Genomic DNA, 15,434 nt, shown 5'->3' with positions numbered 1-15,434 from the left:
ATATACAAATAAACTCATTATGCGCCTTACACTTTCCTAGTTTTATGTAAATAAAACATAATACATTTGGGGTATTTCTAACCCATGACACTAAACTTAGTGTAAATTACAGTGTTGCATTCAAATTGGAGAGGTTTTTGTACGGAAATTACGATAATATAAAATTTTAATATTGAACTGGAAACTGCCTAATAAATGAAAAGAAAAAAGATACTAAAATCTTTCACAAGTTACCTATTGGATTGTTTGACTTTGAGTCTAGTGACTGTTTTTGGGTCCAATGTTCCTTATAGAGTTAAAGTAATTGCATTAAAACGGAAAACGTTTTTATCTTTACAATTTTGTGTGTTTTGGGTCTTTGTGGAGGTAACACAATAATGTTGAAATTAATTTCATATTATATTAGGCGGTGGCTTTTTTTTTTTTTTAACAAAGGCGGTGGCTAATAATTTGAATTATATTGGATTATAATTGTGAAAAGATATGACAGATAGTTTGAGAACTTTGAATCATTGGTTTGCTGCATAACCTTCTGTCTTTAGGAAGCAAATGATATTATTCTAAATAATCATAATTTCAAATTGGAAAGGAAACGTGGACAAAAAACAACTCTCTTCGCATTCCTCATGTATAGTATCTTATGCAGGATGTATTTATAATTTGTTTTGCCAATGAAATTCACATTTGACAAACTTTTTTTTTTTTTTGGTCAAAGACAAACTTTTTTTTATCTAATACATAATCTAATTTAAAATCCTATACTTTAAATATAGATTTTTGAGATTTTTATCAAGTCCACCTCTGGCTTCAAGTCCAGTAAGTTCGTGGACAATAATCATATTATTGATAATCCAAGGACAACAATAGGCCCTAGTTCCAATAAATAGCTACTACGTACACACCTATTTTCTCAGGCAATGGACTAGTGATATTTATGTATGAACATTTTGCATTTACTTAAAGATACAAAATTACTATAATTTAGAGACGAATCAATAATCATATTCTTCGCATTAATCAACATTATTTTGGATTAATAAAAGGATTTAACAGAGTAAATAATTAGGAGGCGGACTTAAACTGAAAATAACGTTTAGGGGAGTAGAGGCGGAAGAGGCTGAAGGCGGAGATGAAGGAGAGGATGATCATGAGCACCGCTGCGATGTAGTTTAAGATGATGGCACTTCCGATCTGAAAGCAGAACCTTGTGAACTTGGAGCACCACTTCATCCACTGAAGCTCCCTGGAACCAGTCACCACCAGCAATGAGTGTTGTGCCGCCGCAGATGCCCCGGCGAACACCACGTACACCGCCGTCTATTTCATTTCGAAACATATATCACACACACATATATATATATATATATATATATATATATAGCATAATTAAAGATACTCTAAATTAAAAGAGTTAGTATGTATACCTGATCCAAGAGGTAAGAGAGCCATTTAGAATTGGAGGTTTTTTGTGCAACACCGTACCAACCAAACCCTAATTGAACGATATTATATGCAGCAGCCACAACATTTATGTACAACTCAATCCTGAATTAGAATCATAAACAACACCCAAACATATTATAATAAGATAACTTATAGCTTTTTGTACGAGGAGAATGTACTATGAACATTTGTTATACAGAAAAAAAATAAAAGTAGCAGTCCTCACAGTACAAAAAGGCACACTGACATGCAGATTTAACCAAGCAGGAATTGTTAGTCTTCCATAAACTTTTAAAAAATTCTTCTTGTCAGCGCACATATAAACTTAAATCTATTAAATATTGTAATGGTAATAAAGAGCCATTCTGTTTTCCAGTGAGTTTTAATAGTACATATGAAATGTTGTCAGTGCTTGTTTAATTTGCAGATTTTCTAGAAATAAACTCTTGATATCAATCTTTTATGGAGAGATCGATTGTTAATTATACATATAAATCTATATAATTGATAATATAAATGAAAATGGACTTACTCTAGAGCAAACAAGTATCTGAAAGTGACTCTCTTGTGGATATAAGCAATATCTTTGGTCTGAGAATCCAAACCAATCAGAACAGAACTGAGTATAAGAAGAGCGACGATACAGAGTCTCAGGATCACTTCTGATTCTCTCAATCTCACCATCTCTTTTCTCTCCTTCTAAGAGGAATGTCCAGTTCTCTTATAATCTGCCCTCTGTTTTGGTTATTCCCCGTTTTGTAGATGAATCTACTTGTGGGAATAAAGACAGACTCTAACATAAAATTGTAAATGTATATTATATATAACATAGAATGGTTTGGAACTGAGGATTTGACAGGATATATAATACTCGTACTATATATTGATATATGCACGCGCCACGCGGCAATTTGTAGATCACTTGTCTAGTTGCATGAGCATTGAGCAAAATACAGTTGCACGTCTCAACTCGATTAAATGTTTGATGACCTAACTTCTTCCAACGAATTTGATCCGTAAATGATTTCTAATTAATTTTCTGTCGTTATAGTTAGCCAAGAATCCCGAGTTCTTTTCCTCTCTCTTAATAATGATTAGTGGGTGAGTTTTGTCATATCTTGTGAAAAGTAGTACTCGATCCTATACATTCAGAATTTTCTGGATAGAATAAAAATCAACATCAAACTGAAACAATGTCATGAGTATCTTAATCATGAATTTAAATCATTTTCATTTCGTTTCAGTTTAATTGTTATCGTAGAATAAAATTTTCGTTTCAAAATAAATATCGTTTTGTAATTTCAATGTAAAATTTATTGATTTTATATTCTAATTGTTTTTTATTGGTTGAAATGTGGTTAGGTGTTTAAATAATGCTGTATTTATTTAGAAAATATATAAAAAAATATTTTTTTAATCTGTATACACAAATCTAAATCGACAACTAAATGGAAACGGAAAGAATAATATTTTGGGTTGCAATTTTGTGGAAATTAAATAAAATTTGAAACTAGAGCTGGAAACAAAAAGCTGCTGGAGAGGAGTGCTCTGATCACGGAGATAGGCCTGAAACCTCTTGGTAAATATAAGATGGGCGAACTCGAACAGTTTCAATTTGTCTACATATTCACGGTTTCTCTAATGGACATAGAGATACATTGTCACGAGTGGTTCTAGATGAGGTTGTTTAGCACAAGCCAGATTGTAATTAAAATAGAAAGTAACAATTCTATATACCATCTGAGTGTTCGGATTTGAATTAGGTGTTTTAGATTTTTGGATATTTTGGTTTAGGAGTTTACTATGATGAGCTTTGGATTCGAATATATTTGTATATATTTGAATTATGTACTAAATTTTTCAAAATATATAATATTGAATATCTTTATTTTTTTTTCTTTATCTGAATTTATATATATGTACTTGAACAAACATATTTGGATTTAAACTAACACATATATCTAAATATAAATGAAAGTTTCAAACTACCAAAACATATAACATATTAACAAATTAAAATACACAATATTTTAAAATTAAAAAATAGGATAACATCTTATATAATATTGAATATGTTCATATTAACTTAAGATATATTCTTATTAAGTTCGATGTTAGATATTATTCAATCGGGGTTGAATATCTTATCTGCTCTTATTCAATACACATTCAAATATTTTTATAATTGGATATGTTCGAGTTTAGATATTTCGGATCGGATTCAGATTTAGATTTTGATTTTGAATATTACGAGGAACCTTGAACCATCGATTCAACCATCTAAACTTAACTTAACTTGTGTTTGATTATTGTTTGGACCGATTTTCAATATCTATAAATTAAAATGTCTATTAGTTAATTATTATTATTGTTGTGTTAATAATTTCTAGATATGACTTAACTTTAAATCTGAGTTCGTCTAAAAATATAAGGAAAAAGAATGATACTTAGGCAAGATGAAATAAACAAAATGATCGGAGAATTACGAGTTTGGACAAATGTGAATATGCATCTGAGCTTATATAAATTGAAAGATCATGGATATAATAAATAAATGAATATATAATTTAAACATAATTGTCGAAGGGGAATGGCATTGAGACACGTTCTGTGCTATAATTTGGACTGTCCAAAAAGTTCACTTCCTAATAGTGACCCTTAACAGTTAAGAGTCTTTAATGTTTGGTCCTCTTAGTTGGACCAACTAACGCATTCATTAACTTTGTAACTAAGTAATTCTTTTCTGGGAAAATTGTTTTTTTTTTATCAAAAAAAATGATAACTATGTCATTTTATACTAACATTTATTTTGTGTCATTTTTGTCTATAACATCCTTTAATATTTTAAAAAATAAATTTAATAAATAGTTTTACAAACAAAATTTTTTTTGGAAAAATAGTAACTATTGATAAAATACCTATATAACTTAGTGGTATTTTTTTCAGTTCTAAAAAAGTTTAAATCATAATTTTCAGATACTATTATAAATAAAGTAGAAACGACATTCTACGAAGTAGAAAACGAAATCCACTGTTTTCATTGAATCTACAATATTTAGAATACGTGATCTACGTAAATAAGAATATTCTAAAAATAACCCGAACCCGATCCAAAGTATAAAATAACCCGAACGGGTTCTGTACCTCTCCATTCAAAAACCCGAAAACTCAAAGCACCTGATCCAAACCCGAACGGGTATCCGAACACCCTCGCCTAGGTTGAAAAAATGCGATATCTCACAACTTTTTAATTATTGTGTATTTCTTTTCGCGCGTATTTTTATTTTTTTACCACATCGATGTTGCTTACACATGGAACGCAAAATAAACAATCACATAATTAAACAAGAAAACAGCAATAAAACATTTACACCAAAAAAAGAAAACAGCAATAATAAACATTAGACCACATAACTGCGAAATAGAATGTATTGTCAAGTATAACTTTTTATTTTCTCAGTGAGATTGCATATACATGTACTATCGTATCACAGAAACACCAAAAGAATAAATCAAAGTATCATCACAAGTATGAAGTAAAACGAAAAGGGAAATAAATAAACGTATCGAAGAAAATGCTCGAAAATTCTCAAAGTAGAATCCACCAAGTTGGTTTAAAGGTTACATTCCTTGGCGAGACTCTGAGGGAACCTCTTATAATCGGTACAATAGTTGTAGATCATAAATTCGTCTTGCACCCACTTCATCTGTCCGTACTGATGGTTATTGAGGGAGGTCCACATCCACGAGTCTTTGTTTGCGTCACAAGCCACCCATGTTGCGTTCGAAGTTCTGCTACATGCGCTTTGGTCGTTGAAGCTCCTGTAGGAGGCGCTGAATGGTGCGTTGCTCCAGTCAATCTTCACGCGACCGCCTTGCGTTGCCCGGTCATCGGCTTCCCAAAGACTTGAGTATATTTTCATCGGTTGGCTCGTAGGGTAACCCACCCCACTTTTCTCGTTGTTCTTGAACACCCTAATTGGGATCCCATCCACAAGGAAGCTTTGGACACAAGAAATGTTAAAACTCCATCAAAAGTTCAAAAAATAATAATTATTAATACATGTCAAGTGAGAGTAGACGTTTTAACCCTAAATTTCCAGGTTTCCTACTAAGAATTATAATCCTCTTATACAAAAAGAACATAACAAGGGATCACATGGAGAAATAAACAATATGGGATTAGACTTGTCAAAGTTCATAAGCTTTTGATATCAGAATCAGTGAATAACTGATGAAGGAACTAAAAGATAACATTACAATCTCTTTACTAGTGTAGGCTTTCCTCATAAGACTATTTACTCACATGATGTTAACAGGGTTCCAGTGGACGGTGTAGGTGTGGAAATCTGCGGTGGGATCGAACCAGAGATGGAACTGCATCTCACGGTTACCTTTAACTCCGATAAAGACATTGGTGTGGATAGTGTAAGGCTGTCCTGTGAGATTACCCAAGAACTCGAAGTCAATCTCATCCCATGTCGCGCCTTTAGATGAAAGCTGCCACAAAATTACATATTAGGAGACAGTTTCACTTTGGTTTTTAAGATAAATAAAAAACCTAATAATATCAAATTCAAAACCAATCAATTTCACAAGGAGATTACGTACGTAGTAAGCGGTTACGGTACCAGCGGAGTTTCCAGCGACAAGCTTGAGAAAAGAGTGGCGATGGCACTAAAAACGGACATGAGTAAAGCGTACGATCAACTAGAATGGGACTTCATCGCGGCGGTGCTAGAGAGACTCGGATTTCACCACCAGTGGATTGGTCTAATCATGCAGTGTATCTCGACAATTACATACTCCTTCCTCATTAACGGTTCGCCTAGAGGAAAGGTTAAACCGAGCCGAGGGATTCGCCAAGGCAACCCCCTCTCTCCCTACATATTCGTTCTTTGTAGTGAGGTACTCTCGGGTCTTTGTAACAAAGCACAAGCGGAAGGTCGTATTGAGGGCATTAAGGTGGCAAGGGGGAGTCCCCGGTTTAACCACATGTTGTTTGCGGATGACACTATGTTCTTCCTCAAGGCAAACAAAGAATCGACGCTGGCACTAAAAGAAATCTTGCATAGCTACGGGAAAGCATCGGGCCAGTCGATTAACCGGGAAAAGTCTTCGGTCACGTTCTCACGCAAAGCCCCGGCTACTTTGAAAAGAATGGTGCACAATGAACTGCAAATCCAAAAGGAAGGCGGAGTTGGGAAGTATCTTGGTCTGCCGGAGCACTTCAGAAGAAAGAAGAAAGACTTGTTCTCGTCTATTGTGGAGCGGATTAAACAAAAAGCAAGTAGTTGGTCGAACAGATATCTATCCGCAGCAGGAAAGATGGTGATGCTTCAAAGTGTCCTTTCACCTATACCATCCTTCTCCATGACATGTTTTAAACTCCCAGTATCCTTATGTAACCGTATCCAATCAGCGCTCACCCGGTTCTGGTGGGACGATAAGTCAGGGAAGAAGAAGATGGCTTGGATCGCTTGGAACAAAATGACACTTCCAAAGAGCAATGGCGGTTTGGGCATCAGGGATAAACATGCATTTAACGATGCTTACCTGGCCAAGATAAGCTGGCGACTGAAGGAAAACCCAGACTGCTTCCTAGGGAGAATACTCTTAAGCAAGTACTGTCCCGATGGGAACCTCCTCACATGTTCCGCGCCGAGTGCAGCCTCTCATGGTTGGCAAAGCATTCTGGTGGGGAGGGACTTATTGGCTAAAAATCTGGGATGGATAGTAGGGAATGGGGATTCAATCAAGGTCTGGGATGATGCATGGCTAACGCTTGATGCTCTGTGCCGAACAATGGGCCCAGCAACTAGAGAATTAGCTGAGTTAACGGTCAAAGATCTCATCCTAGAGGAGACCGGCGAGTGGAACAGAGGTCTGATCCAGACTATCCTACCATTTGAAGAAGAAAGAATTCTCAATCTACAACCTAGTACCAAAGGAGCACTTGATGCGTTAAAATGGTTAGGAACAAGAACAGGGGAGTATTCGGTCAAGTCAGGATATTTTACTGCCATGGATGAAGTAACCGATGAGATCCTAGAAGGAGAGCCTACCCCGGAGTTTGATTGGAAGAAGACGGTTTGGAATTTGGCAGTGGCCCCGAAGGTGAAGATGTTTATGTGGAAGTGTCTGAGGGGAATCCTCCCGGTAGGAGAGAGACTGCTGGCCCGACATATAAACATCAACCCCACCTGTAAGCGGTGCGGGAACTCAGAATCTATCAATCATCTTATTTTCCATTGTCCGTTTGCTCGGGAAGTGTGGGATCTCGCTCCTCTCGACGGACGGTTTAGAATTAGCGGATTGAAAGATTTGAGAGCTGACTGGACTGAGTTCCAGGCGCAGAAGTGCCTCCCCCCAACAGGTTTATCTTCCTCCCTGATTGTTCCTTGGATTATATGGGGCTTGTGGAAAGCACTGAACAGGTATGTCTTTGAGAACTTTGATGGGACTCCGGCAGACATACTATCGCAGGCAATAGTTGCAGCAAAAGAGTGGGCCTCAGCGCAGGAGAAGAAAGCTAAATGTAGCCAAAAGAGCCCGGAGCAGACGTCTCGTGCGCTTTGTACGATAGCTCGGTCGGACGCTGCGTGGTCAGAGACCACAAAGAATGCAGGGCTAGGGTGGACGGTAACATCGCGAGAACAGAGGACCATACTAAAGAAAGGGATTGGTTTTACTCCCTCAGCCCTAGTTGCAGAAGGTTTAGCGCTGAAGGAAGCGGTAGCTACTTGCAGCTCCCATGGAGCGAAGGAAGCAGTGTTTGAATCGGATTCGAGCCAGCTGATTTCGGCTGTCAATGGTGATAACCCCCCCCCCCCCCCTTGGAGCTGTATGGAATTGTGGAAGATATCCGCATTATTGCTAGTGCTTTTGATGATGTTGTATTTGGTTGGATCTCGAGAGAGAGGAATGAGGAGGCTGATTTACTGGCCAAAAATACCTTAAGATTGTATGAACAAGAGGTGGTTGTGGCTTTAATGCCCCCACAAAACTAGAGTTATGAATGAATGTTAGTTGGTGACAAAAAAAAAAGAATGTATTGTCAAGTATAACTTTTTATTTTCTCAGTGAGATTGCATATACCTGTACTATCGTATCCCAGAAACACCAAAAGAATAAATCAAAGTATCATCACAAGTATGAAGTAAAACGAAAAGGGAAATAAATAAACGTATTGAAGAAAATGCTCGAAAATTCTCAAAGTAGAATCCACCAAGTTGGTTTAAAGGTTACATTCCTTGGCGAGACCCTGAGGGAACCTCTTATAATCGGTACAATAGTTGTAGATCATAAATTCGTCTTGCACCCACTTCATCAGTCCGTACTGATGGTTATTGAGGGAGGTCCACATCCACGAGTCTTTGTTTGCGTCACAAGCCACCCATGTTGTGTTCGAAGTTCTGCTACATGCGCTTTGGTCGTTGAAGCTCCTGTAGGAGGCGCTGAATGGTGCGTTGCTCCAATCAATCTTCACGCGACCGCCTTGCGTTGCCCAGTCATCGGCTTCCCAAAGGCTTGAGTATATTTTCATCGGTTGGCCCGTAGGGTAACCCACCCCACTTTTCTCGTTGTTCTTGAACACCCTAATTGGGATCCCATCCACAAGGAAGCTTCGGACACAAGAAAGGTTAAAACTCCATCAAAAGTTCAAAAAATAATAATTATTAAAACATGTCAAGTGAGAGTAGACGTTTTAACCCTAAATTTTCAGGTTTCCTACTAAGAATTATAATCCTCTTATACAAAAAGAACATAACAAGGGATCACATGGAGAAATAAACAATATGGGATTAGACTTGTCAAAGTTCATAAGCTTTTGATATCAGAATCAGTGAATAACTGATGAAGGAACTAAAAGATAACATTACAATCTCTTTACTAGTGTAGGCTTTCCTCATAAGACTATTTACTCACATGATGTTAACAGGGTTCCAGTGGACGGTGTAGGTGTGGAAATCTGCGGTGGGATCGAACCAGAGATAGAACTGCATCTCACGGTTACCTTTACCTCCGGTAAAGACATTGGTGTGGATAGTGTAAGGCTGTCCTGTGAGATTACCCAAGAACTCGAAGTCAATCTCATCCCATGTCGCGCCTTTAGATGAAAGCTGCCACAAAATTACATATTAGGAGACAGTTTCACTTTGGTTTTTAAGATAAATAAAAAACCTAATAATATCAAATTCAAAACCAATCAATTTCACAAGGAGATTACGTACGTAGTAAGCGGGTACGGTACCAGCGGAGTTTCCAGCGATAAGCTTGAGAAAAGAGTGGTGATGGCACTAAAAACGGACATGAGTAAAGCGTACGATCGACTAGAATGGGACTTCATCGCGGCGGTGCTAGAGAGACTCGGATTTCACCACCAGTGGATTGGTCTAATCATGCAGTGTATCTCGACAGTTACATACTCCTTCCTCATTAACGGTTCGCCTAGAGGAAAGGTTAAACCGAGCCGAGGGATTCGCCAAGGCGACCCCCTCTCTCCCTACATATTCATTCTCTGTAGTGAGGTACTCTCGGGTCTTTGTAACAAAGCACAAGCGGAAGGTCGTATTGAGGGCATTAAGGTGGCAAGGGGGAGTCCCCGGATTAACCACCTGTTGTTTGCGGATGACACTATGTTCTTCCTCAAGGCAAACAAAGAATCGACGCTGGCACTAAAAGAAATCTTGCATAGCTACGGGAAAGCATCGGGCCAGTCGATTAACCTGGCAAAGTCTTCGGTCACGTTCTCACGCAAAGCCCCGACTACTTTGAAAAGAATGGTGCACAATGAACTGTAAATCCAAAAGGAAGGCGGAGTTGGGAAGTATCTTGGTCTGCCGGAGCACTTCAGAAGAAAGAAGAAAGACTTGTTCTCGTCTATTGTGGAGCGGATTAAACAAAAAGCAAGTAGTTGGTCGAACATATATCTATCAGCAGCAGGAAAGATGGTGATGCTTCAAAGTGTCCTTTCACCTATACCATCCTTCTCCATGACCTGTTTTAAACTCCCAGTATCCTTATGTAACCGTATCCAATCAGCGCTCACCCGGTTCTGGTGGGACGATAAGTCGGGGAAGAAGAAGATGGCTTGGATCGCTTGGAACAAAATGACACTTCCAAAGAGCAATGGTGGTTTGGGCATCAGGGATAAACATGCATTTAACGATGCTTACCTGGCCAAGATAAGCTGGCGACTGAAGGAAAACCCAGACTGCCTCCTAGGGAGAATACTCTTAAGCAAGTACTGTCCCGATGGGAACCTCCTCACATGTTCCGCGCCGAGTGCAGCCTCTCATGGTTGGCAAAGCATTCTGGTGGGGAGGGACTTATTGGCTAAAAATCTGGGATGGATAGTAGGGAATGGGGATTCAATCAAGGTCTGGGATGATGCATGGCTAACGCTTGATGCTCCGTGCCGAACAATGGGCCCATCAACTAGAGAATTAGCTGAGTTAACGGTCAAAGATCTCATCCTAGAGGAGACCGGCGAGTGGAACAGAGGTCTGATCCAGACTATCCTACCGTTTGAAGAAGAAAGAATTCTCAATCTACAACCTAGTACTAAAGGAGCACCTGATGCGTTAAAATGGTTAGGAACAAGAACAGGGGAGTATTCGGTCAAGTCAGGATATTTTACTGCCATGGATGAAGTAACAGATGAGATCCTAGAAGGAGAGCCTACCCCGGAGTTTGATTGGAAGAAGACGGTTTGGAATTTGGCAGTGGCCCCGAAGGTGAAGATGTTTATGTGGAAGTGTCTGAGGGGAATCCTCCCGGTAGGAGAGAGACTGCTGGCCCGACATATAAACATCAACCCCACCTGTAAGCGGTGCGGGAACTCAGAATCTATCAATCATCTTATTTTCCATTGTCTGTTTGCTCGGGAAGTGTGGGATCTCGCTCCTCTCGACGGACGGTATGGAATTAGCGGATTGACAGATTTGAGAGCTGACTGGACTGAGTTCCAGGCGCAGAAGTGCCTCCCCCCAACAGGTTTATCTTCCTCCCTGATTGTTCCTTGGATTATATGGGGCTTGTGGAAAGCACGGAACAGGTATGTCTTTGAGAACTTCGATGGGACTCCGGCAGACATACTATCGCAGGCAATAGTTGCAGCAAAAGAGTGGGCCTCAGCACAGAAGAAGAAAGCTAAATGTAGCCAAAAGAGCCCGGAGCAGACGTCTCGTGCGCTTTGTACGATAGCTCGGTCGGACGCTGCGTGGTCAGAGACCACAAAGAATGCAGGGCTAGGGTGGACGGTAACATCGCGAGAACAGAGGACCATGCTGAAGAAAGGGATTGGTTTTACTCCCTCAGCCCTAGTTGCAGAAGGTTTAGCGCTGAAGGAAGCGGTAGCTACTTGCAGCTCCCATGGAGCGAAGGAAGCAGTGTTTGAATCGGATTCGAGCCAGCTGATTTTGGCTGTCAATGGTGATAACCCCCCCTTGGAGCTGTATGGAATTGTGGAAGATATCCGCATTATTGCTAGTGCTTTTGATGATGTTGTATTTGGTTGGATCTCGAGAGAGAGGAATGAGGAGGCTGATTTACTGGCCAAAAATACCTTAAGATTGTATGAACAAGAGGTGGTTGTGGCTTTAATGCCCCCACCAAACTAGAGTTATGAATGAATGTTAGTTGGTGACAAAAAAAAAAATGTATTGTCAAGTATAACTTTTTATCTTCTCAGTGAGATTGCATATACATGTACTATCGTATCCCAGAAACACCAAAAGAATAAATCAAAGTATCATCACAAGTATGAAGTAAAAAGAAAAGGGAAATAAATAAACGTATTGAAGAAAATGCTCGAAAATTCTCAAAGTAGAATCCACCAAGTTGGTTTAAAGGTTACATTCCTTGGCGAGACCCTGAGGGAACCTCTTATAATCGGTACAATAGTTGTAGATCATAAATTCGTCTTGCACCCACTTCATCTGTCCGTACTGATGGTTATTGAGGGAGGTCCACATCCACGAGTCTTTGTTTGCGTCACAAGCCACCCATGTTGCGTTCGAAGTTCTGCTACATGCGCTTTGGTCGTTGAAGCTCCTGTAGGAGGCGCTGAATGGTGCGTTGCTCCAGTCAATCTTCACGCGACCGCCTTGCGTTGCCCAGTCATCGGCTTCCCAAAGGCTTGAGTATATTTTCATCGGTTGGCTCGTAGGGTAACCCACCCCACTTTTCTCGTTGTTCTTGAACACCCTAATTGGGATCCCATCCACAAGGAAGCTTCGGACACAAGAAAGGTTAAAACTCCATCAAAAGTTTAAAAAAAAATAATTATTAAAACATGTCAAGTGAGAGTAGACGTTTTAACCCTAAATTTTCAGGTTTCCTACTAAGAATTATAATCCTCTTATACAAAAAGAACATAACAAGGGATCACATGGAGAAATAAACAATATGGGATTAGACTTGTCAAAGTTCATAAGCTTTTGATATCAGAATCAGTGAATAACTGATGAAGGAACTAAAAGATAACATTACAATCTCTTTACTAGTGTAGGCTTTCCTCATAAGACTATTTACTCACATGATGTTAACAGGGTTCCAGTGGACGGTATAGGTGTGGAAATCTGCGGTGGGATCGAACCAGAGATGGAACTGCATCTCACGGTTACCTTTACCTCCGGTAAAGACATTGGTGTGGATAGTGTAAGGCTGTCCTGTGAGATTACCCAAGAACTCGAAGTCAATCTCATCCCATGTCGCGCCTTTAGATGAAAGCTGCCACAAAATTACATATTAGGAGATAGTTTCACTTTGGTTTTTAAGATAAATAAAAAACCTAATAATATCAAATTCAAAACCAATCAATTTCACAAGGAGATTACGTACGTAGTAAGCGGTTACGGTACCAGCGGAGTTTCCAGCGACAAGCTTGAGCTTCATGTCGATCTTACCGTACAAATACTCCTTCTTGGATTGAAAACCTGAGCCGGAGATCTTGTCAAGAGTGCAAGTGAGAAGCTGACCGTCCTCGAGTATTTTGGCACGACCATCTCCCCAAGTGATATCAAAGCTCTCGTAGAAGTTTCCGGCAGATGCAGCCACGACAAAGAAGAAGAGAGACAACAACAACAAAGGCGTTTTGGTTGAGGAAACCGCCATTTTTTCTCGGTACTTTGTTGCTTCTTGCCGTGAAAGATAAATGCTTTGTCGATGGATTTAGATGAGTTTGAAATGAGATTATATATAGAGAGTTTCGTGGAGGCACATTACCGACGTGGTAGCTTAAACTTTTTATATACTAATATTTAAATTAAGAAATATTCGACCTTACACGATTCAACGTCGTGTGCACATAATTTTTTTCTTCACTTTTCAATTGATAGATTAATGGCAATATATTATAATTATACAAGAATATCTGGCTAAATTTACAAAAAAAGAATATCTGGCTAAGTTTTAACAAAATATCATACTTATTCATGAAGAAATTTCTAAACTTAAATTAGGAGTATATTATACATAGTCATAAAGGTCAACCTAAACATTTTTACAGAAAATCGTTTTCCAAATATTTTGAAATTTGAAAAACTACGATTAAAAAGCATTTTAATATTATATATATATATATATATATATATATTGTAGAAAATAAGTATAATTATCAGTCTCTTGTTTAATGAAATCTAATTTGATCATTTTAGCTAATTTAATAACAAAAATTTGTTTTGAAGCTATTTGAGGTCATTTTCATAGATTAATTATATATTTTGTATCTGTCACCAAAAAATATATAATTTCATATTTACTAAATAGTAAATACTAATTTGGATCAAATTGCCATTTATAAATTGGAAGGGTTGAACAATTCTACCGTTATCATTATTAGGTCGGACTAGTTAGCATATATTTTTGCTCGAGGAATCAATAAAAAGAATCTCGAAATGTGATACCTTTCGATTTTTTTTACTTTAATATAAAAATGAATTACTGCATATATTTTTGTAGCTGGAATGAAATACTATACTCCCTCTGTTCCTTAATATCACATATTCTAAAAAAAAATTTGTTTTAAAAAGATCAATTTTTTACATTTTCAAGACATGTTTTATTAACTAATTACAAATTTCAAAAAACTTAATTGCATTTACTGAATTGTTATTGGTTTAAAATTATGAAACAAAGATAAACACAAAAAAATATGCAAATTTAATGTGTTTTATTAAAATGTGTAAAAAATCTAAAATATGCAACATTAAAAAACAGAGGGAGTATTCTCTAACAATTTTATAAAGAATCGTTGTAGTTTAATGGGAAACCGCGTTTGATATTGTGGTTGATTATTGAAGAAAATATTTTATTTAAGAACAAAGCAGCGTGAAGGGTTATTGAACATATCAAAACCATACACAGCAGGAAGAAAGGTTGAATAATAGTAAAAATAGCAAGGCCCTGTTCGTTTGCTCACCCAGATGGATCATCTGGGTAAAGATTCAAATTGATGTTCGTTTTGTACATTATAATGTTACATCCAGATGGATTATCCAGCTGAATTTTTAAAAACTCATCTCAAGTTCTCACCCAAATGAAGGTGAGTCTTGATGGTGCATCTGAATGCAGATGTATGTAAAACTCAAAAAACGTATTTTCCTGCCAAAACCCAAAAAACACATTTTCCCGCCAAACTTCAAAAAACATTTTCCAGCCAAAACCGCAAAAAACATTTTCTCGCCAAAACCGGAAAAACAAAATTTTCCCGCCAAAACCGGAAAAATGCATTTTTTCGCCAAAACCGGAAAACACAATTTTCCCACCAAAACCAGAAAACATAATTTTCCCGCCAAAACCGCCAAAACCGGAAAAACGCATGAAAACACAATTTTCCCGCCAAAACCGGAAAAACGTATTTTCCCGGCAAAGCCGGAAAAACGCATTTTCCCGCCAAAAACGGAAAACAGAATTTTCCCACCAAAAACGGAAAACACAATTTTCCCGCAAAAACCGGAAAACGGAATTTTCACGCCAAAACCGGA

General features: G+C 38.1%; 5 protein-coding genes across 5 annotated transcripts; 1 reads left to right on the top strand and 4 right to left on the bottom strand.

The window, feature by feature from the left end:
- Positions 1-931: 931 nt before the first annotated feature.
- LOC106346513 (CASP-like protein 2C1) lies at positions 932-2,320 on the bottom strand. Its single transcript, XM_048744213.1, has 3 exons — positions 1,976-2,320; positions 1,425-1,545; positions 932-1,317 (listed from the first exon to the last, which is right to left on the bottom strand). The coding sequence occupies exons 1-3, from the start codon at positions 2,125-2,127 to the stop codon at positions 1,063-1,065; spliced, it is 528 nt and encodes a 175-aa protein (XP_048600170.1). The 5' UTR covers positions 2,128-2,320; the 3' UTR covers positions 932-1,062.
- A 2,737-nt stretch (positions 2,321-5,057) lies between these two features.
- On the bottom strand, positions 5,058-6,134 carry LOC106349781 (putative xyloglucan endotransglucosylase/hydrolase protein 13). Its single transcript, XM_048743693.1, has 3 exons — positions 6,075-6,134; positions 5,750-5,943; positions 5,058-5,445 (listed from the first exon to the last, which is right to left on the bottom strand). Exons 1-3 carry the CDS (start codon positions 6,132-6,134, stop codon positions 5,058-5,060), a joined length of 642 nt encoding a protein of 213 aa, XP_048599650.1.
- Positions 6,133-8,453, top strand: LOC125579828. The gene is made up of 2 exons (XM_048743692.1): positions 6,133-8,257; positions 8,362-8,453. The coding sequence occupies exons 1-2, from the start codon at positions 6,133-6,135 to the stop codon at positions 8,451-8,453; spliced, it is 2,217 nt and encodes a 738-aa protein (XP_048599649.1).
- A 227-nt stretch (positions 8,454-8,680) lies between these two features.
- Positions 8,681-9,757, bottom strand: LOC125579827 (putative xyloglucan endotransglucosylase/hydrolase protein 13). The gene is made up of 3 exons (XM_048743691.1): positions 9,698-9,757; positions 9,373-9,566; positions 8,681-9,068 (listed from the first exon to the last, which is right to left on the bottom strand). The coding sequence occupies exons 1-3, from the start codon at positions 9,755-9,757 to the stop codon at positions 8,681-8,683; spliced, it is 642 nt and encodes a 213-aa protein (XP_048599648.1).
- Positions 9,758-12,185: 2,428 nt separating this feature from the next.
- Positions 12,186-13,628, bottom strand: LOC106351262 (xyloglucan endotransglucosylase/hydrolase protein 14). Its single transcript, XM_013791078.3, has 3 exons — positions 13,291-13,628; positions 12,986-13,179; positions 12,186-12,681 (listed from the first exon to the last, which is right to left on the bottom strand). Exons 1-3 carry the CDS (start codon positions 13,561-13,563, stop codon positions 12,294-12,296), a joined length of 855 nt encoding a protein of 284 aa, XP_013646532.1. The 5' UTR covers positions 13,564-13,628; the 3' UTR covers positions 12,186-12,293.
- Positions 13,629-15,434: the final 1,806 nt, after the last annotated feature.

Source organism: Brassica napus, chromosome C1 (genome assembly GCF_020379485.1).
Source record: "Brassica napus cultivar Da-Ae chromosome C1, Da-Ae, whole genome shotgun sequence".
NCBI classification, from domain to species: Eukaryota; Viridiplantae; Streptophyta; class Magnoliopsida; order Brassicales; family Brassicaceae; genus Brassica; species Brassica napus.
The sequence above is the reverse complement of the archived record's forward strand: the minus strand, read 5'-3'. Positions and strand labels throughout refer to the sequence as shown.

Coding starts and splice junctions, on each gene's coding strand:
- LOC106349781 (XM_048743693.1), bottom strand. CDS start 6,134: ATGTCCGTTTTTAGTGCCATCGCCACTCTTTTCTCAAGCTTGTCGCTG. Junction 5,944..6,074: donor TGTCGCTGGAAACTCCGCTG/GTACCGTAACCG, acceptor ATTTTGTGGCAG/CTTTCATCTAAAGGCGCGAC. Junction 5,446..5,749: donor TGGAACCCTGTTAACATCAT/GTGAGTAAATAG, acceptor TTGTGTCCAAAG/CTTCCTTGTGGATGGGATCC.
- LOC106346513 (XM_048744213.1), bottom strand. CDS start 2,127: ATGGTGAGATTGAGAGAATCAGAAGTGATCCTGAGACTCTGTATCGTC. Junction 1,546..1,975: donor AGATACTTGTTTGCTCTAGA/GTAAGTCCATTT, acceptor ATTCTAATTCAG/GATTGAGTTGTACATAAATG. Junction 1,318..1,424: donor TCTCTTACCTCTTGGATCAG/GTATACATACTA, acceptor GAAATGAAATAG/ACGGCGGTGTACGTGGTGTT.
- LOC125579828 (XM_048743692.1), top strand. CDS start 6,133: ATGAGTAAAGCGTACGATCAACTAGAATGGGACTTCATCGCGGCGGTG. Junction 8,258..8,361: donor GCTGATTTCGGCTGTCAATG/GTGATAACCCCC, acceptor GGATCTCGAGAG/AGAGGAATGAGGAGGCTGAT.
- LOC125579827 (XM_048743691.1), bottom strand. CDS start 9,757: ATGTCCGTTTTTAGTGCCATCACCACTCTTTTCTCAAGCTTATCGCTG. Junction 9,567..9,697: donor TATCGCTGGAAACTCCGCTG/GTACCGTACCCG, acceptor ATTTTGTGGCAG/CTTTCATCTAAAGGCGCGAC. Junction 9,069..9,372: donor TGGAACCCTGTTAACATCAT/GTGAGTAAATAG, acceptor TTGTGTCCGAAG/CTTCCTTGTGGATGGGATCC.
- LOC106351262 (XM_013791078.3), bottom strand. CDS start 13,563: ATGGCGGTTTCCTCAACCAAAACGCCTTTGTTGTTGTTGTCTCTCTTC. Junction 13,180..13,290: donor GTACCGTAACCGCTTACTAC/GTACGTAATCTC, acceptor ATTTTGTGGCAG/CTTTCATCTAAAGGCGCGAC. Junction 12,682..12,985: donor TGGAACCCTGTTAACATCAT/GTGAGTAAATAG, acceptor TTGTGTCCGAAG/CTTCCTTGTGGATGGGATCC.